General features: G+C 47.1%; 1 protein-coding gene across 13 annotated transcripts in view; it reads left to right on the plus strand.

Moving 5' to 3' along the window:
* Atxn7l1 (ataxin 7 like 1) overlaps positions 1-18,927 on the plus strand; it is a 222,214-nt gene extending 203,287 nt beyond the window's left edge. For 6 of the 13 annotated variants that reach the window (XM_021178811.3, XM_085830290.1, XM_021178817.2 and 3 more), the window contains 4 exons: positions 1,509-1,701; positions 5,665-5,786; positions 7,077-7,382; positions 9,689-11,006. In XM_021178811.3, coding sequence (XP_021034470.1) covers positions 1,509-1,701; positions 5,665-5,786; positions 7,077-7,382; positions 9,689-10,778 — 1,711 coding nt within the window. In that variant the 3' untranslated portion in view covers positions 10,779-11,006. Of the gene's footprint in view, positions 1-1,508; positions 1,702-5,664; positions 5,787-7,076; positions 7,383-9,688; positions 11,007-13,728; positions 13,804-15,395; positions 15,731-18,253 lie in introns of those variants that run through there. The other 7 variants (XM_021178814.3, XM_029484852.2, XM_021178812.3 and 4 more) reach the window with 7 other exon arrangements.
* The last annotated feature ends 1,213 nt before the right edge of the window (positions 18,928-20,140 follow it).

Below are 20,140 nucleotides of genomic sequence, written 5' to 3' on the forward strand. Positions count from 1 at the left end.
CCCATTACTGTAATGTATATCTGTAAAACAGGGAAAAAAGTAAAACCAAGAAAAACAGAACTTCTTCAGTCTCTTTCTTAGGCATATGGATACTGCTAGCTCTCTTTTTGTTTCTGTTTTCAGTGTTTGTTATGAAAATTCCCCTACATGCTGGAAAGCAGTGATATATTGATGGCCTAATTTTAACAGTTGTTATATTAGTGTGTTACAATTTTATTTGTAGTGTATTCTTGTTAGTGTCCTCTGACTTATATAGACCCTGACTTTTCACTTGTAAAGACTTCTTGCAAAAGTGAAAATAGCTGCTTGTTGTGGCACTTGCCACTTGGGACTTGCTGAAGAGGCATAGGCAAGTAAGACCATGAGTTCAAGCCCAGCCTATGTTCCATGTTTTGCATTTTGCTGGGCTAGGTGGTGCATGTCTTTTAATCCAGGCACTCTGCAGCATAGGCAGGCAGATCTCTGTGTGTTTGAAGTCAGCTTGGTTTACATAGAGAATTCTAGACCAACCAGGACTAGAGACCCTGTCTCATAAAACAAAACAAAACAAAGAAAAAGGGATTTTCCTGTATGACCAAGATGTAATTAACAAAATCCAGGTTACCTTTATCCTGCAGGACCAGGATGGTTTGCCATGATGGCTAAACTACTTACCCAAGAGCCATTTAGAAAAGTTAGAAACAAATGCTTAGGGTTGGGTTCACGTCTAATTCCTAGCACTCACACAGCAGCGAGCTTATAGCCATCTGTAAGATCAGGATCCAGTTTTTTTTCTTTTTTGGCCCCTCAGACACCCAGGCATACAAGTGATGATATACATACAGACAAGATTCCCAACACATAAAATAATAATGTAATAGAAATCGGTTTCAGTGGTTGGGAAGAGAGTGACTGGATTGGCAGAGTGCTTACCTAACGTGTTCAAAGCCCCCGACTTTCACCCCCAGCACTGCATCCACTGGGCATGGTGTCGCACACCTACGACCCCAGATACTCAGGAGGTAAAGGCAAGAGACTCAGAAGTCCAAGGTCATCCTTGTCTACTTAGGGAGTTCAAGACCTGAGATACATGAGACCCCGTCTCAAATCCTTTTACTTTTTTTTTTTTTTTTAATTCATGCATGCACACTAAGGAAGTCTGAAAGGACATAAACTAAACTGTTGGTAACACTTGATCTTGGGTGAGTGTTTGTAGATGAACTCCCAGAAGACAGTCACTCGACTCTGCGTAAGTTCACATGTCACAATCCCCCTGCTCACACTAGGGGTTCCTTCTTGGGCTTGCCTTGTACTCCAGAGGCAGCAAGCCAGAGAACACTGTACTACAAACAGTAGTGGGTCCCTGAGGAGAGCTGTCACCCCTGCAGTTTAATGTTTCCCTTTAGATCGGTGCCATTGGCTCGCCCTCCCTGACATCGTGGCAGGACTGCTTTTTGGCGGCATGAAATGGGTGGATCTGATTTCCTGAAGACAACTTGTTCTCTGTGTTCTCCCCGTCTCACCCTTAGACCATCGTCTGCAAACAGCATAAGCAGCAGTACGTCTTCAAACCACAGCGGCTACACTCCAGAGCCCCCTCTGCCCCCAGCTGGAGGCGACCTTGCCAGCCGGCTGTCCAGTGATGAAGGGGAGATGGACGGAGCCGACGAGTCCGAGAAGTTAGACTGTCAGTTCTCCACACACCACCCCAGACCTCTTGCGGTAGGTCTCCTTTGTCCCTCCTATGCTGTGTCCCCTGTTGCTTTGAAGGCCCCTTGGTGATGGCAACAGAGGCCTGTATTCCTAAGGAAAGGGCTCGAGAGTATAGCCTCATCTGAAGGCTTTCCCAAAGGTGAAATGGCATAAGAGATGTCCTTGAACATCATGGAATAAAATGAAGGGGCTCCCAACTGGCTATATATAGTCCCTTAAGAATGCTTGAGAAATGGTGTCTATATACGTGCTCTTAGGAACCAACTTTCTGACTTTGCACATCTGAAAACAGAGCCTCTATGCCTGACTGTTGTTAGTATGACCATGTGGCAGCAGAGCCAGCGGTAGGGATGGTGTTTCACATCACCATGATTGTTCGTCAGTGAGAGCAGTTTGAGGGAATGACTTTAACAGTTGAGATGGTCATTGACATCATAAGGGGAAATGAAGGCATCAGTTGGAGGCCTGTTCACATTTGCCTCATAGTCCTCTGAGAGAGGAAGTGGCTGATGTGACAGTTACAGAGCCCAGTGCTGTGTCCCTGGTTAGATGGCCCTCATGGTGGTTTGTTCTGGTGCCAGCCTGAGCCTTCAGGATTAGCTCTGACTGACTCTAGATCTCAGAAGCTTTGCAAATGAACTCAGTAGGGCTGGAAGTCAAGGTTGGTCCTTCCCCCTCCACCCGTGTGCCACTTCCCATTTCTGGAGATGATGGTGACCCGTGACTCACCTCTAACCTGTGACTCTGCCAGTGCTGAAGTAGTGAGGGACCAGCTGCAGTGATTTTGTCTGCAGTTGTAGAAAACCCAGTGCCTCCATACTCACACAGGAACATTTCATTATCTTACATGGCAAGAAACCTAGAGGCAGGTGCACCTGCAGCCGTGGTCCAGTCTCTACTACATCCGCACACATCTTTGCTGTTCACATTTTAATACATTGACCACAGCTCCTGGGTCACATTGGCACCTGGTTCCTTTCTAAACAGGGAAGAAGGGGGACACACAAAAAGAGGGTCTTCCAAGATGATTTTCTTCATTTACTAAGAGCTTCCCATGAAACCCCAGCAGATGTCTCTGCTGTATGTAGTACAGCGCTGCTGTGACATGTCTACCGCTACACTGGCAGGTGGCAGAAAGAAAAAGGAGTGAGTGTGGTGACTCAGCTGTGCCTCATTCCAAGGTCTTCTCTGTAACTGCTGCACACACAATATCAAGATAAAAGTGTGGCTGTGTTAATAAAGAGAAGCCAGGGCCAAGTAAGGCAGGACACTGCAGAGGACAGCCAGTGGCAGCAGGGTCTGTCATAGTGAGCATCTGCAGCTCTGCCCAAGGCACACAGTGCCAGCTTCCCTGGCTATCTGGCCTCAAACCCCAGTGGTATTAGATATGCTGGTAGCCAAAACCAAAGGGGCCTCCAGCTCCCAAGGCTGAAAGAGATACTGGTCTCTCCCAAAAGGCCAGCATCTGGAGAGCATCAAGAAGTCTGTCCACAGGGCACGCTCCTATAGGAGATTAGCCACATTCACAGGGCATTATAGACCCTTAACGTTTTGCAGAACAAAATGGAAAAATCATGAGTTTGTTTCTTTGCTTTGTCCTTTTTTTCTTATGATCAACTGACACATTAAATCATACACAAATCATACACACACACACACACACATAGCAGTTGGGATGATAAAGGCAGTGATAGTGACACCAGGATCAGCTCCCACAGAGAGGTGGAGACCGACTTCCGTGCTGAAGTTACATGTATGTTTTTCTCCTTGGTCAGTGAGAACGCGCTGTAGTAATTTGTGGTATCAGATTTTGTGGGTAGCAGGGTTTTAACAAAGAACAAAGGGAAGACCCTGCAGGTCCTCCTGCAAATGGTTCCAAAGGCTCCTCCAGGATGCCTTTGCAGAATGGGTGCCAATCCAGCACTGAGCCTGGGCTTGCTGCCAGGGAGCTGCTGGAAGCTCGGGGATGGGAAAAGTGCCATTTGAATTATAGAGTCATTTGCAGGCTTTCCTGAGCTCTAGACCCACCAAGTGTCACCTTCTCGGAGGTTGCTTCTTACAGTTTCTGTCTGCTGGCCTCCAGTTGCCCCACATGACAACCAGTGTTTATTAAATGCCTGAATGTTTCAGCCCTAAATTTTAAATTCAGTGGTTTATTTTAAATATTTCTGTGGAACTTTTTAATTCACTTTTTAAAAAAAAATGTGGTGTGTCTTTTTGTTTGTTTTTGTTTTTCTAAAGATGTTCTCACTATGTGGCTTTGAACTCATAATTCTCCTGCCTCAGCTCCCTAATCCTAAGCCCCCTTTTAAAGTTCTTTATCTCTATGATTCTTATACTGAGGAGGAAGAGAACGAAGTCCCCACACTTTAAACATTGATAGCCATCACATTGTGTATATATAATGAGTCTAAGTGGTTTCTGTTGTGGATTGCCCTGGTGCTGTTTGTATTTTGATGCTGATTCTGCTTTCTGAAGAGGGGCTCTCCCTCTGAAAAAGTTGTGGGTCATGTACTCAGGTGATTCCATGTGAGCCTTCTCCCAGTGTTACCTGGTGAAATAAAGGCTAGAGCCTGTGATTACGCCGTGGAAAGGAAAGGTGGGGCTGGAAGTTTTAGAGGAGAGAAGAGAAGGAGGAAGAACAGACAGGCAACAGATTTCAGACCATGTATAGTAGATGTGTCATCAGTATTCACAGTGGGAGAAGCAGTCAGATGAGGCCATTAGCAATGAGAATTATAAATCGGGCGTCTGTCTTAGTTAGGGTTTTACTGCTGTGAACAGACACCATGACCAAGGCAACTGTTATAAGGACAACATTTAATTGGGGCTGGCTTACAGGTTCAGAGGTTCAGTCCATTATCATCAAGGTGGGAGCATGGCAGCTTCCAGGCAGGCATGGTGCAGGAGGAGCTGAGAGTTCTACAATTTCATCTATAGGCTGCTAGGAGAAGACTGGCTCCCAGGCAGCTAGGAGAAGGATCTTAAAGCCCATGCCCACAGTGACACACAAGGCCACACCTCCTAATGGTGCCATGCCCTGGGTCAAACATATACAAACCATCAAAGAATACAATCATAGTTGCTAAAGAGGAAAACAGCAGGCAGAGAGGATAAGGTGAGAGCTCAGAGTTGTGATGTATTCCTGGGCATCTTATGAGAGCAGATGTGGCAGAGGCAGATAGATCTTTATGAGTTCAAGGCCAGTTTGGTCATCATAGTGAGTTCCAGGACAACCAGAGCTCATAGTGTGACCCTGTCTCTGGAAAACAAAACAAAACAAAACAAGACAAGACAAAACAAAACAAAACAAAACACAGTCAATCAAACAAACAAAAAAAGTGTTTTAGGGGTTGGAGAGATGCCAGCAATTAAGAACACTGGCTGTTCTCCCAGAGGACCCAAATTCAATTCCCAACACCTACATGGCAGCTCCCAACTGTCTGTAACTGCAGTTTGAGGGATCTCATGCTCTCACACAGATACATATCTTTAAAAAGGAAAAGGCACGCAGATGCCATTGGGACTGGAGTGGACCAGCAGTTCACCTGGAGGAAGTTCTATGGCATCAAGGTGGGGAGAACCAGCCTTTTCACCCCTAAATGGAAGCAGGGAAGCCCAAGTTCCAAGAGATAATGGGAGGCGTGATGAACAGGTGGAGCTGCAAAGATCCCTGGGTGCCGTTGCTCTCTTATTTTCTATCCTAAACCATTGGCTCCATCCCGGAGGTAAAGAGGGTGGCCCTCCATGCCACAGAAAACTGAATGGCACAATCACCAGCTTAAATGTGAGCTTCTGCTGGGACCCCAGAACTCAAACTACAACATCACAGAAATATTTTTGGCCTCGGTACCAGTTGCTTCTTTTCTTTTGAGTAAAATGGTACCCCTGTGTGTTTTTATGCAAATGTTATTTTTCTCTGTGTAGCTTATTAACCTGTAATCAAAATTAAAATGTTTTCCCCCCTCATAGTTCTGCTCATTTGGGAGTCGCCTCATGGGACGAGGATACTATGTGTTTGATAGAAGGTGGGATCGATTTCGCTTCGCACTGAACTCCATGGTAGAAAAACACTTGAATTCGCAGATGTGGAAGTAAGTGAGCGACGGTTTCTTTGCGATCTAAGAGGAGAGCTGCCTCATTATTGCCTAAACCTTGTAGACAAGCCCCAGCCCTTGGCTTGCCATAGACCAAAATGAGCCCGAAGTCAGGGTTCCTGGTTGACTCTGAAATGTCAGCTCTGATTAATAGCATTTTGGAAACACCTATAATGGGGCTGTTTGCTTTGTTTTCTTGGGAGATGGTTGTTGTGTTGGTAATCTTCTAAACCAAATGAGAAGAATCTTAAGGTAAAATCGGGTTTATTCTGTAGGATTATAGGGCTTTTTTTTTAATCACTATTGTCTAAAGCTGTTAAGAATGTGCTTCTGTTTGTGATGTTAATGGTTCAGGGACAATGATAAAAACTTTCATAATGATTACTCACAAATTTCTAGCTAGTTGCTGTCCTTGTTAAAATCTATGTACAGTTGTCAGTAGGGCAGATTCTGAGCAACGTTGCGAAGCTGGTTGAGTTTGTCTTTGGCCCTCCCCATCTCCCTAGGGCCCTCTCCTCACCTCTCCTTCTCTCTCTCCTCTAAAGTCCAGCTTAGGATCCATTGTTTATTCTCCCACATTTCCCAATGCACTGACATTTTATAGAGGATGTATGGAAAGGGGAGAAACCCAGGATGCTCTTGGGGAGGAATAGAAGGCCTGGATCCTCTCAATTGTGACACATTTCGCCAACCTCTGAATGTCCCCCCACCCCCATGCCTCCTAAGGGACCTGGAGTGTGTGTACTCCAGTAAAAGGATGGGTTACGTCAGTCTGGGTCTCAATAACAGTTCAGACCCTCAGCCTGCCCAGTGAGGCCCAGGAGAGGCTGCAGGGCATCCTGAGAAACAGGAAACAGAACCTACAGCCTTCCCCTCTCCCCAGGCAGCTGTCATCTTAGCCCCTTTGCACACATAGACCTGGGTCTCCATTGTTTCTGTTAAGCACTCACAGGGGACTCAGGACAGATGCTGGTATATTAACTAGGAAAGGGTCCTCCTGTGTGAGTGCCTGCCCTGCTGGTCTCCAAGGCGTCATTAATTTCTGTTTGTATTGCATTTAGAATCTTAGGAAGCTCTGCTTGGGGATTACATAGTTCTTGGTTATTTGGTGGCTTAAGCCTCTGCCTTAACTTCCAAACATGGCAGCCAACCCTGGTGGTTCTCCCCGCTCTCTGATCGCCTGTGTTATAGAAGTGTTCGTCCCTGACACGTGGAAGGAATGTGTTGATCTGTATTTCATTCGCTGGTGCTCTGTCAGCTCAAGCTCCATATTCCTTTCCTCCTCAGGCACAGAAGCCCGAGCCACAGGGCGTCAGGTCCCTCCCCTCTGTTCAGGACTTGCCTAACCAATCTGCTGTCACTGAGCAACATTGGGGCTGCCTGGGTGTCAACTCTGGAGAGCGTAGCACCCCGCTGCCCTCTCAACCTCGCTGCCCAGACTTCAGGCCCTGAAGGGCCCGAACCTGGAGGGATGGCAGCCGATGGGGGCGTGGAAGACATTAGGAAGAAAAGGAACGGCCAAGACTCTTTTTTCTTTAACAAGCATTTAACTCTGCATCAGGAGACGCCAACACAGTATTCTCTTTCAGCCAGGTCAGCATCTGGATCCCCACGCCAGCTGGCATGGGAGGATGGGAGCTGTCAGGAATTTGATCACATCTCTGGGCTTTTATATGGGACTTCCTGTAGGCCATGTGCAAAACCTAAGCCAGGCAGCCCAGCAAAGGTGAAAACCGCTGTCATTGGGCACTGAGGAAACATCGAAACTGTTTAGCATGGGGGAAAGGCTTGCAGGGACAGCTCTTTCTCCCACTTCTCCTATACCACTGAGGGTTAAAGACGAGAGGAAAGATAGGTCTAGAAGGTATACCAGAAGTAGCAGCCATTCCCATCTTGGGCAGGGGCCAAGTAAGACTTAGGGCTTCAATTTTGCCTGTCTGCACAATTTGAAGTATTTATACCATTTAATGAGAAAAATATAAACCGGGACAGTAAGCTGTATCTCACTCAAGATCCCCAACTGACGCCCCCATCCCCTTAAGTAAATTAACTGCCTGGTCCTTGTAAATTACCCCTATTACAAGACATGGTCAGACCTCTACCACTGTGACTATTTAGATGATAAGAACATGAGTCAGGGGCCGGAGGCACCTGCCGTGCCACCATCGGGTAAGAATGACAGCAAGAGTTGCTAGTGCCTTCCAGAATGTACCCTTGCCCTGTCAGGAGAGCCGTACGCAGGGCCAGATAGTTCTAAGGATGTGTGCAGACCTCCATGGTTTGCCCCCGTGGGAACCCCTGCCCAGCATGCTCAGTCCCTGACGATACAGTTGTGTTGCTGCTGAGATCACCTGCTTTCCCATCCACTTCTCCATTCATCCATCTCTTCATGCACTCATTCATCCATGGCCAAAAGTATCCATGCAGCATCTTGTTTATAGGGCCGACAGGAGCTTTGATGTACCATGGGCTTGAGAGGAAGGAGATTCTCAGATGCCATCGTGGCTGCCGTGGGGTTGGCAACGATCTTCTCTTGTATTTGATCTCCTTGGTCTGGCAGAGGAGAAGGGGTAGCACAAGCCCCGCCCTTCCCTGTGCCTCTAGCTTGCCTCCTGCTGCTGCATCCGAGAAGGGGGATGAGCAGAGAGAGAACAAAACATAAGAACAATCTTGAAAGCATTCTCTTGCTCCTAAGGTCACTTCTTAATTATAAAATTGGGAGCAGGATGTGAGCCCAGGACTGCTGTACCAGACCCCGGGTTCCCATCCTCCTGCCATTCCAGGTCCCAAGGGTAATAGCAGCTTGGGTCTAAGCTGTAAGTTGGAAATGGGAGTCATTTCCAACCCAAGTCAAAAGGGTCTCATGGTTAGGTGTTTTCACATGCCTATAATCCCACACTCAGAAGGCTGAGGCAGGAAGACCACAAGTTCAAGACCAGCTGGGGCAATGTGGTGAGGCTCTGTCTAAAAGAACAAGTGTGCAAAAGTCTAAGGAGCCTTACCTGATGTTGGTAATCTCCAAGGACTTTCCCCTCAGGCAGCGCCACCCTGACCCTGATGCCAGTTTTAAGAAAGCCGAACAAGAAAACAGTGGCTTTCCTTTCTCTCCCCTGGTCCCATGCTGTTGTTCTGCTCATATCTTGTCCCTCATTGTTCCCTCCAGATACACAAGCATGCAGAGTGCTCACCTTTTCCCAGTCCAGGAGCAGAGAGACTTGCAGAAGGGCAGCCTTATGCCAACCTCCCCCTGAAATAGATTGAGGAAGAGAAGGGGGAAAAAATACAAGTTGCCCTAGGTCTGGGCAACTTGATAGTTTCATTATCCAAGCTCCTAACTTCCCATGGATACCACAATCCAGTCGCCAAGAGCTAAAATGGAAGCACCTCTCTCTGGAGTAGCCAGGGACATTGGGTACCAATGACCAGGGGATGCTGACAAGTGGGGAAAAGGCCTTTTCCAAAATGGGTCCAGCAAAAGCAGTGTGGAGGAAATGGGAATGAAAGAGGTCGAAGTAGGCAGAAGGGTGTGTCCAGGTGGTCCAGGCCTTTTCTCCTCATCAACTTTTATCGCTGCCAAAGGCATGTGAGGCGGGGAAGGGGGGGGGGGGAAATCTCAGGTTAGTTCTAGTCTTGACAGCATATGCCTTCTACTCATGAACTCAAACGAGCCAGTCTCCGGTAGCTAAGTGTGGAGAACAGACTCTAAAAGTGTTCAGATAGATGCTGACGTTCGTAGGGAAGGGCCATCCTTCAGTTCATCATCCTTCAAGGCTTCATTTTCCATAGTCTGGTCCTGCTGGGTGTCCTCTGTAGCCCTGCCGATCAAAGCTCACCCGGCCTCCCAGGCGATGCCAACCCGACGTCTCACTGTTTCTCTCTGGCTCTTCTCTCGTGTTTAGGAAGATCCCTCCTGCGGCAGATAGCCCCATGCCCTCGCCAGCAGCCCACATCACCACCCCCGTTCCAGCATCCGTTTTGCAGCCTTTCAGCAACCCCAGTGCTGTGTATCTTCCTTCAGCTCCCATCAGCTCGAGACTCACCTCTTCTTACATAATGACATCAGCCATGCTCTCAGACGCAGCTTTTGTGGCATCGCCGGACCCACGCGTCCTCATGTCCCACACCACAGCTTTCCCCCATGTGGCTGCAACCCTCAGCATCATGGACTCAACCTTCAAGGCCCCATCCGCCGTGTCCCCGATACCAGCTGTCATTCCTTCCCCATCCCACAAGCCATCCAAAACCAAAACCAGCAAATCCTCAAAAGTGAAAGACCTGTCCGCTCGTAGCGACGAATCTCCAAGTAACAAAAAGAGGAAGCCGCAGTCCTCCACTTCCGCCTCCTCCTTATCCTTGCAGGCTCCCCTCTCGTCTCCATTGTCAGGGCCCCACAAAAAGAACTGCATTCTGAATGCCAGTTCTGCTTTGAACTCCTATCAGGCAGCCCCTCCCTATAACAGTCTGTCTGTGCACAACTCAAATAACGGGGTGAGCCCACTCAGTGCCAAGCTGGAGCCCTCAGGACGGACCTCACTGCCCAGCGGCCCCATGGACATAGTGAGACAGGTGGGCGCCGTGGGTGGCAGCAGTGGCTCCTGTCCCCTCTCCGTGCCCTCCCTTGCACTCCATGCAGGGGACCTCTCTCTGGCCTCACACAACGCTGTGTCTTCTCTGCCCCTCTCCTTTGACAAATCAGAAGGAAAAAAACGTAAGAATTCGAGTCCTAGTAGCAAAGCCTGTAAGATCACTAAAATGCCTGGTATGAATAGCGTTCACAAAAAGAACCCACCCAGCCTTCTTGCACCGGTGCCCGATCCCGTTAACAGCACCTCCTCTCGGCAGGTAAGGGAGCTCCTGGCACTGCCTTCACTGGCTCTGGGGGGCAGGGGGAGCTGGGCAGCACCCTTGCTTGGCCAGGTGGCTCAGACAGGTAACACACACACGGCTCCTTTTCCCGGGTTCCCCATAGGCTCCGAGAGTTCTTGGTAGGACTTTGCTAGTCCCTATGCTGAGCACTTTACAGTAATCATTTCCTTTAGTCCTCACAACAAACCCAGCACGGGGTAAAAAAAAAAAAAAAAAAAAAAATGGCCATCACTTAACAGCTGGGTAAACCAAGGCACATAGACTCTCTGAGTTCCCCCATTCCTTTCGTCTGTTTCCTATCTTGAGGTTTTATATGAGGCCTACTTCATTAAAGAGTTGTGTTGCTAAGCAGTTTGATCTGATCTGTTGGAATCCCCTCAGGGTGAGCCTGAACCCCAGGCTGGTGAAGTGATGCCAGGTACCACTTGGAGTGGCAGCCTGAGCATCCAGCTCCTGGGTGATTGTCCCCCACCTCGTCAAGCTGCCCTCTTTTCCTCTTATATGATGATACAGCTTGTCCCGTCCTAAAGCAAAACTTGCACCCAGTGGCAAAGGAGCATCCACCCAGTGCCAGGTCACCCACAGAAGGGCGAACTGTAGGGAAACTGGGAGGTGTGAACGGCCCAAGAATAGCTGTCTCTTTCCTTGGACTTTGATCCAGTTCCCAATCCAGGCTATCTCCTCGGACTGGGAGAGCTACTGATGACAGCTGTCTACAACTCTAGGCCTACCAGATGGGGGCTCAGTGCTGGAGGTGAGGGCCCTAGTTTTCCTCAGCCTGCTCTGAGCAGGCTTTGAGAGCTGCTCTTGTGGAAGCAAGGGTAGCCCAGGCTTACCACCATGGAGCTAACACCAGACCCTAAGGCCAGCCCATTTAGGGATAGGGACTTTGGAGATGGTTATTAAAAGATGGTTTAATGAAGAAGTTCTCAACCTTCCTAATACTGTGACCTTTTAATACAGTTCCTCATGTTGTGGTGACCCCCAAACATAAAATCACTTTACGTTGCTACTTCGCAACTGGAATTTTGCTACATGAATCATAATGTAAACGTCAGATATACAGGATATCTGATATGCATCTCCCGTGAAAGGGTTGTTTCCCAAGGGGCCGTGCGCCCCGAACGCTAAGAAACACTGCTTTAATGTCCTGTGTCAGCATATATGGCACTTAGCAAAACCCCAAGAAGAGCACCTCCCGAGGGGTATTCACAAGCACCCACATGAGCAAGGACCAGGCAGCTTTGCAGTCTTGGCCAAGGTGAGACCCTGGTCCTCCAAAGTCATATACAGCCAGCACCCTCCAGATCCTACCCAAAGTCTGGCCAGTAGCCTCTGTAGACTCAGATGGAGGCACACACAGCTTCTTATACTGGAATGTGTACCCACCATACACCTCGAGATCTCAGGTGAAAGGCAGCTTGAAGGTGAGCAGGCAGGGAGTAAGATCGAGTCGGCTGTATTTCCAACGGGTTGCTAGGCAGGGCCACTCCACAGGCCTGTGGGCCTCCCCTGCTGCTGTGGCAAAGTCAGATTGCCTTCCTCACTTTAGATCAAGTTCTAGCAGTGGCCTGCATGTAACTGATGGCCCCTGGCCCCAAACACTCCAGTCCAGGAACTCAATACCTAACCTGTTCTTAGCCCATTTTACACATGACCCAAACAAGGCATAGGAAGGTTACTGGTTCCCAGAATCACACTGCAAGTGAATAATGAGGCTGGGACTTCAACCCAGGCTCTTGGCCCTGTCAAGTCTGCAGTGCCTGTGGATGGAGTACTGGCCTGTTGGCTCCCAGATTGTCTGAAATGCTTAGTCAGGGTGATGAGTCAGCAAAACTAACAGGAGAAAGAGCATTAAAAACCTCCCCAGAGAATGTGCATCAGGAGAGCCTTGACAACTGCCTGCAGGTCAGGCAGCATCCAACCCCCAACATGGTGATAGATCAATACTTGTCACCAGGCCTCTGAGAAACAGCTTTGGCTAGACTCACCACTAAACATTTTCAAGTATTAGGAAAGGAAAAGGCCTTTGGCATCTGTTGTCACTTCTGTTAGAAGGCAGAAAAGAAAGCTCAAGAAGTCTACAATGAGAGCCAGGTATCTCTGGTCCACGTGTAATCAGTCCCAGCACTGAGACATTGGAGGTAGGAGAATCAGGAGTTCAAGGTCAACCTCAGCTACCTAGTGAATTTCAGGCCAGCCAGGAGTTCCTTAAGATCTTGTCTCTATCGCTTCTTGGCCTTTTTGGCTAAGATCAAGTGAAGATCTTGTCTCTAAAACAAAATCCAAAATGAAGCTGTGTACCTTGCAGACAAGTTGCAGTTTCTTCTTATTGTATCTGGGAAATAAAAAGCCAAAAATTCCCACTAAGGTATTTAATTGGACACAGAGCAGGACTATGAACGACAGGTATGTGCCTATGTGCAAAGTTGAGGGGTGGGGATAGTGGAGGAGCTGTTTTGAAGTTGGGGGCAAGAACTGCCTTTGCAGAAGAGCTGGGATCATGGGACTGTCGTCAACTCCCCTCAGAGCCCACCCAACCAGGAGCCAAGGACAATTGTACAGAGAGGCTACATATGTCCCCAGGCTTGCCATCCATCCCCGCTTCCCCTGCCCTGCATGCAACGGCAGCCCAGCAAGATCACTGGTTTCGGGATGAATGCGAGGCTGAATGGGGGAGCTCCTAAGCAGACAGACCTGGTTCTTTCTCTGTAGCACACCCAAGGAACCAGGGTTAGAAACTGAGTGGGCTTGCACTGTGGTCAGAGTGCCTGAGCTTGTGGGCCCTTGCAGTGGGGAGTGGCGTCCTCTGCTCTCCCTCCTACAGTGTGAACATCTGAAGAGGGAAGTTAAGAGCTCCCATCACTGTTTTATCTCTGGGAGGGGCATGTTCAAAGCCCCCATAAGCTGTTGTCCCTTCTCCTGCCATGTCAGTTAGAAGTCTCCATTCTGAGGAACTGGGGGATTAAGGCATGTGGTTCTGGTCTATTCTTGTGCCCTGGCAACATATGAAGTCAGAGGGCCCCTCCCAAGTTGCCTCCGTGTCTGAATGGGGGTTCCTGGTGTCTTTCAGGTTGGAAAAAATAGCAGCCTAGCTTTGTCACAATCCAGTCCTTCAAGTATATCCAGCCCAGGACACAGCCGACAGGTAAGTTTCCAGGGTTGGAGGAAACCTCTCAAAGCTAACATCAAGCCAGTAAGGATGTGCACTGGAGTCAGACCCTAGTTCACCTCTCACCTATTGCTGAGAGGATAACCTGGCTTCCAAACATAGAGAGAGCTTCTAGTTGGGTCCTTGAACAGTTTGAATCTCTTACATTGAATCTATGCTTCCATTTCTTCCTCTATTAAGTAAGTGGGGATCAGGGTGGTCCCTAAGGTCCTATGACCTATGTGAGAATTAAATTAGCTTATGCATGTAAAGTCTCTGAAAACAAACACATACTAAAGTCAACTGTTAGCTACAATGATTGTTATTACCAGCTCCGTGGTGTCTGCAGATTTATTCTCTAGGTGTCTGGTTTTGGATTGTTAGCCAGCACATTGATACTACCTCCTAAAGGCATCATGAACGTGAAACAAGATGCAGAAGGGCATTGCTCATGGGTACATGTCAGCCTCTATGTTCTCCAAGACCCCTGGAGAACTGTACCTCCCATTCAGTGTGTGCTTTCAGAGTGGGGTCACTCAGCGGTTTTGATAAACTTGAGGGATAGGAGTAATATGGGGGGGGGGGAGCTCAGAGTTTGGTGACTTTGTCCAAAAGGAGTATGTGTGCAAGGTCCAGAAAGACAGTTAGTTATGCCTCGTAGGTGGAGTAGAAAATACAAACAGCAAGTTGGTGTGTTGCCTCAGACATACAGTCTTCGTTCTAGGTTTGAAAACACTGAATAGCAGCATGCTGGTATTTTTGCCCTTTGGGGATTTTCCCATAAATCTTGGGTCAGAGTTTGAGCAAAGATGAAGGGTGAAGCTTTTTTGCCATTCCCCCAGAGGTTGGAGGGCCCTTAGGGTCCTGAGTCACTTTGTGTGACTAAGCAGCTGCGGCCAGGTACTTTGCTAGTCCAGGAGAGAGGTATGCGTCCACCTGTCACCTCTGCTGTGTCACCTCTGCTGATGTTCTAGAGGTGAACGCCTGGAGAACAAGACGCCTTTATCCTTGCAAGCACCGCTTGTACCCACTGCTCCAGACAGGGGCTCTCATGCTAGTGACAGTTGACTGTATGTCATGACAGCAGCTACTACTTACTTGAGAGCTTCTGTCTGCGGGCCCTGTGCTTGCCCTTCTCAGACATCACAGTCTGTAGAGCTTTGTGGCAACTCTATGAGGAACAGCTGATAAGTGAAGAGAGACACTCTGAGAACATTAGTTACATGCACCCCAAAATCTCCAAAGCCTCTCTGTGTAACCAAGGGCTATGTGCTTCCATCAGGTAACTCACGATGTCATTTATGTCATGTAGAAAAAAACCCAAGCCCATTAAAAATGAAGATACAAAAAGAACATGCAGATATCTCAGCCCTCTGTCCAGGAGAGGTCCCATGATTCCCCACTGCACTGTCCCCTTGTTCCCTCCAGCCTTGGAGCTATGGTGACTAACGCATGGACTCCCTAGAGTATCACCTTGGTTTCAAACTATGACTGCCCTTAGCCAGGTACGGGTAGTGGGGAAGAAGGGCTCCCTCCTGGATTCTCACGGGTCATCCTGGAATGAGACAACTTTTTCTTTTCTTTCCTAGAAGAACACAAGCAGAATGGGAAGGTTAAGGACTCTTCCCTAACAAGATGGTGAAGCCACTTCAAGCCAGTCTGCTTGTCACCCTCTCCAGGAGACTAAGTCTGGAGACGGGAGGGTGGTGCTGGCCTGTGGAGGAGAGTGTTTCATGGATACTGCCTGTGGCTCTGGCCCTCCTCCTTCCTCTTCCTCTTTCTTCTTCTTCTTCTTCTTCTTCTTCTTCTTCTTCTTCTTCTTCTTCTTCTTCTTCTTCTTCTTCTTCTTCTTCTTTCTTCTTTCTTCTTCTTCTCTTTCTTCTTCTTCTTCTGACATGATTTTTAGTTAAAAAAAAAAGGCAAAAGAACCTGAATTTAAGATTTACAGAAAACAGTGTTTTCTCTGTTTTTTATATTATTATTAATTATTATTTGTCATGTCTTATATATTCTTCCACATTTGGGGTTACTCCCCTTGCTCCTGATGCTGCTAATGCACCGCCATTTTGCTCCAGCCCCGAGAACAGAGGTTGCAAACTGACGGTTCTGGTTCCGGGTTCCGGTTCCGGGTTGGCACCCGGTGGACGCTCTTGAATTTTAGCACTTGCAGAGCTCATTCTCTCCCGAGTCCTTTCCGACCCTGCCCTTCCATTCCACTGGTCAATCATTGTGCCCCGATGGCCACAAGAAGTTGTTGGCTCCCACCAGCAGCCCTGGACCACAAGTTGGAGGAAGGGCTTGCTGGGGAGGAGCCGATGCTTGGAGTTGCATCCCGCGGGAGGGGGGTGTACGGGGGTGGGGGGATGCCGAGGGACAGGGCTTCAACTGGTTTCTGCAGTTCTCCCTGTTCTGAGCCAAACAAATCCCAGCTGCTAAAGTGATGTCACGGCCAAGGCCCAGTTGTGCAGTTCAGAACAGCCACCTTGTCAGGTACAAGGACAGAGAGACCTGACTTGAGAAGAAGGAAAGATGTTGGGAACCCGATGACTGTGATGGTCAGAGCCTGTTTGGAATATACTCTGAAAAATCTTTTTCAGGGCACAGCGCACAATTTCTTTTAAATCTGGGTCAGTTGAAAGCCAATAGGAACCAGGGAAGCCGCTCCGTGAGGCGGGGCAGTGACCATAGCTCCTGTAAAGGTTCTGGGGCCAGGAAGGGTCCCCCAGAGGAAAGTCTGCATGGATGGTTTTGTGCCAAACCCCTTGTGGGAATAAGAAGTTAGCATTGGTAGCACAGCCACACCTTAGATGTGCTTGCAGTCCATCTTCAGATGCCCTGACTCAGACAGGCCAGAGCACTGGTAAGAACAAGCATAGAGAGGAAGAGTGGGCAGGGAGGCACTGGGACGCCACAGCTATCAGGCTGTTGACACTGGAGTTTTGAAAGAAACATCAGTACCATTAAGTTCTAATGGGGAATCAGGATCTGCCAGACATTGGCGCCATCTTGAAATCAAAAGTGAATGCTGGTTTTGCATCTGGGCACGCCCCGCCTTCCCTCCCCAAAGTTCTCCTTCCCATCCCTTTTCTCCCAACCCAAAGATCAGACTACTGTTTCACCATAGGATTGGAATCTGCAAGAACGGGAGGCAAAGGGAGTGATTTCCCTCGATGGAATTGCACTGACGGTGTTTCTTACAGGATTCCTAAACTTTTAAATATAAAATGAAGATTTTTTTTTTTAAAGTCAGGAGTTTGTATTAAGCAAGTACATTGGTTAGGATTATTTGGTTTTTCTTTCTCCACTGTTAAAAGTGCACTTATATGCTGGTTAATTTACGTCTTGGGGGAAAAAAAAAGACTGCAAATTCAAGGGGCAATTGTTACTATTTGGTTTTTTGTTTCTTTTTGGGGTTTGTTGTTTTTTTAAGGTTAAGGAAGATTTTAAGACTTATAAATGTTTAAGAAATTATAAACAAGGTTAGATCCTTTGGGGGAAAAAGTTTAGAAGATATTCTTAAAGTAAATTTTTATAGTGTTAATTTTGTAATAATTTATGTTTTACTATATTACAGAGCTAACTGACCAGAATAGTTTCAGAAACAATATGAAACTTAGGAAAGTTTAAGCAATGTTTATATTTTTAAAATGTTCTTTGAATTATGTTTTTATTGTACATTTCTTCAGACTCAAAAGTGTGTACATATCTTTGTTATTTTTGCACAATTTTTGTCTTGTTCGGTTTTAGATGTCGTTTTATATATAAATATATATATAAATACATAATTTATTTTGAGTTGTAAAACTTGCAGGATTAAAAACAAAACAAGTCTCAGCAACAGAATAACCCTCTGGTCCGTAAACTCTTCTGCTCAAAAGAGGGAAAATAAAGGGTGAGAGGTGACATAGCGGCTTGTGAGAATCAACTCCTTAGAGACCTAGGGAGCAAGCAGGCTTCAGCGCGGAGCCCAGCCGAGCTGCGCTGCGCTGCTCATCCGAAGCCGCAAGAAAGAGGCTTTTCCACGCAAAGCTACTTCCTTGAGTGACTGCTTTGACCAAAAGGTGAGGACAATTCCAGAAAACTGAGCAAAAAGGGAAAAACCCACGGTATTTCTTCCTTCACAAGTCATCCCCGCGTTTACTTTCTGATGTATTAAATGCTTGCAGCTGGGGGGAGGGGAATGGAATGCAAAGAAAAGATTTCCTTTGGATTTGTTCTCATGGAATTCAACTGGACCAACCCCTAACGCATCCGGAGAGCGGTACCTTTCGGGTCTTTCTGTATCCCACACCCCACTCAGCCTTCTGTCTCTGCCCCTTGGCCGCTCACACCCCCTGTCCACCCGGGGAGCTCCTGACACGTCGCCAGCCACAGAGGCTCTGGATGTTAAGCATAATGCAATGCATAGACCTGTCAGCCATATAAAATTAAAAATCAAAAAATCGAGTTGGATAACTTGTATGCCTTCTTTTGTATCGATGTACCAACTGTAAATAACGCTGATCAACCTTTGTAGAAAATAGTTTATACAGCGTATTCTATTATTGCTGATTCTCAGTGAACTCTTGTTTTAAAAAAAAAAAAGGAAAAAATGAAATTTTCTATTTACACCTTATATTTTGTTATGCTGTCAGCCCATGGCACCTTAACAGAATTCTGTGGGTTTTATGTAGCTGGTCAGTCATGGGGTAAATTCAATAACTATTGTTGCACAGACAAGAATTTGCACCTGTTCATTTGTCCTTTCCTACTAACCAATTTTAGAAGCTTTTCCAGAAGAATTTTGAAGAGAGCATGTCCAATCATATTCAACAAAGGCCACACTCATGGAGTGGGTTTCTTTTCTATGATCCATATTTTGTAACACTAAGTATTTTCCTCCTTTGTCCCGCACCTTTATACCTTTATGAATTAGCGCTATCAGATAGAGTCCATTCCATGCCTGTGATGTTGTAAGCAGATAAATGTCCGAAGTAGGTGTAAATAGTAAACTCTATGGCTTACAGTTTTTAAAAGAAAGAACAAATACGTATCTATTGATACTCCCGTGGTTCAGCACCAGGTCTGGAAATATTCTCCAGTAAGTGATTGTATTTTTTTTTTTTGCTTTTTTTTTTTTTGTAACATGGCTTTGTAAATAAAATAATTTATATGTTTGTAAAAAAAAAAGTCTTGTGGTTTTTACAAACTTTATGGTATTATGTTTTGTTTTCCTTGTGAATGGGGGTATTCTTATCAGAACAGCCTTTCCAAGAGGGCATGTATTCCCCGCAGGAGACGATGAAGTAGAAGATGGTGAATTCACGGGACAAATATTTACAGAACCACCGCTGGGCCTGCTTCTGAGCTCACTGACAAGAAATAGACAAGAGGCCAGCCACGTTCTAGAGGCAGCTCAGTTGAAAAGAAAGCAAATAGTAACAACCACGACCTTGTGCATAATTACAGAGCCTAGCGAAGGCTGTGGTGGGAAGGTGACTATGGAAGCTGGTATGATATTACATGGGGGAGTTCTCCTGAAGAAAGGGTAAAGACCCTGTCTCTGAGAGACAGAGGGGAGAGAGACAGAGACAGACAGACAGAAACAGAGAGAGAGAGAGAGAGAGAGAGAGAGAGAGAGAGAGAGAGAGAGAGAGAGAGAATATAGCCACAAGGCTCCAGGAGAATGGTGGTAGCTGTAAAGAGAAGCGAGCAGGCTAAGGCACATTTTAGAAAGCAGTAACACTTGCTTAGATGAAAAAGGCCTCCTTGGCCTCAACAGAGGAATCGTGTTGGGTACAGACACCATTTCTTCGGAGGTAAAAAAACGCAAGACAGAAAGGGCTGTGCTTTGGGGATGGGAGTGGATCTCCACAAGCATCATAAGTTCTGACTTGTGCTCTTCACAGAGGCAGCCTGAGGTACTCTCTGAAAGTGGTCCAGTGTTTACCTAGTGTAGAAGACCCCAAAACAAGAGGCTCACATCTCCACACTCACATCCTTCATTCAACATACCCTCGAAACTACCCAGGTGTGCCTATCCAAAAGGCTGCCCAGTGTAAAAGGGTGCACTTTACACAACCTTTCCGTGGCTATGGCGGTGCTGGCAGGAACCCCGAGAATGTGCTGAGGATTTTAGGTTAAGCCTCCAACTATGGAACCAAGGATGACTTTGAACTCCTCTAATTCTGCTTTCCTGTATCCCTCAAGTGTTGAGACTGTAGGCCTGCATCACTGTGTCCCCACAGAGCTCAAGCTTGTGCTGCCTATGTTGGAAAGAGCAGAGTGTGCTAAGCACAAAGGCGAGCCTAGGATGCAGTCTTGGAATACACAGTTATTACAAAAAACAACAATT

The sequence above is a fragment of the Mus caroli genome, unplaced genomic scaffold (assembly GCF_978045245.1).
Source record: "Mus caroli unplaced genomic scaffold, Mus_caroli_1 scaffold_14, whole genome shotgun sequence".
NCBI classification, from domain to species: Eukaryota; Metazoa; Chordata; class Mammalia; order Rodentia; family Muridae; genus Mus; species Mus caroli.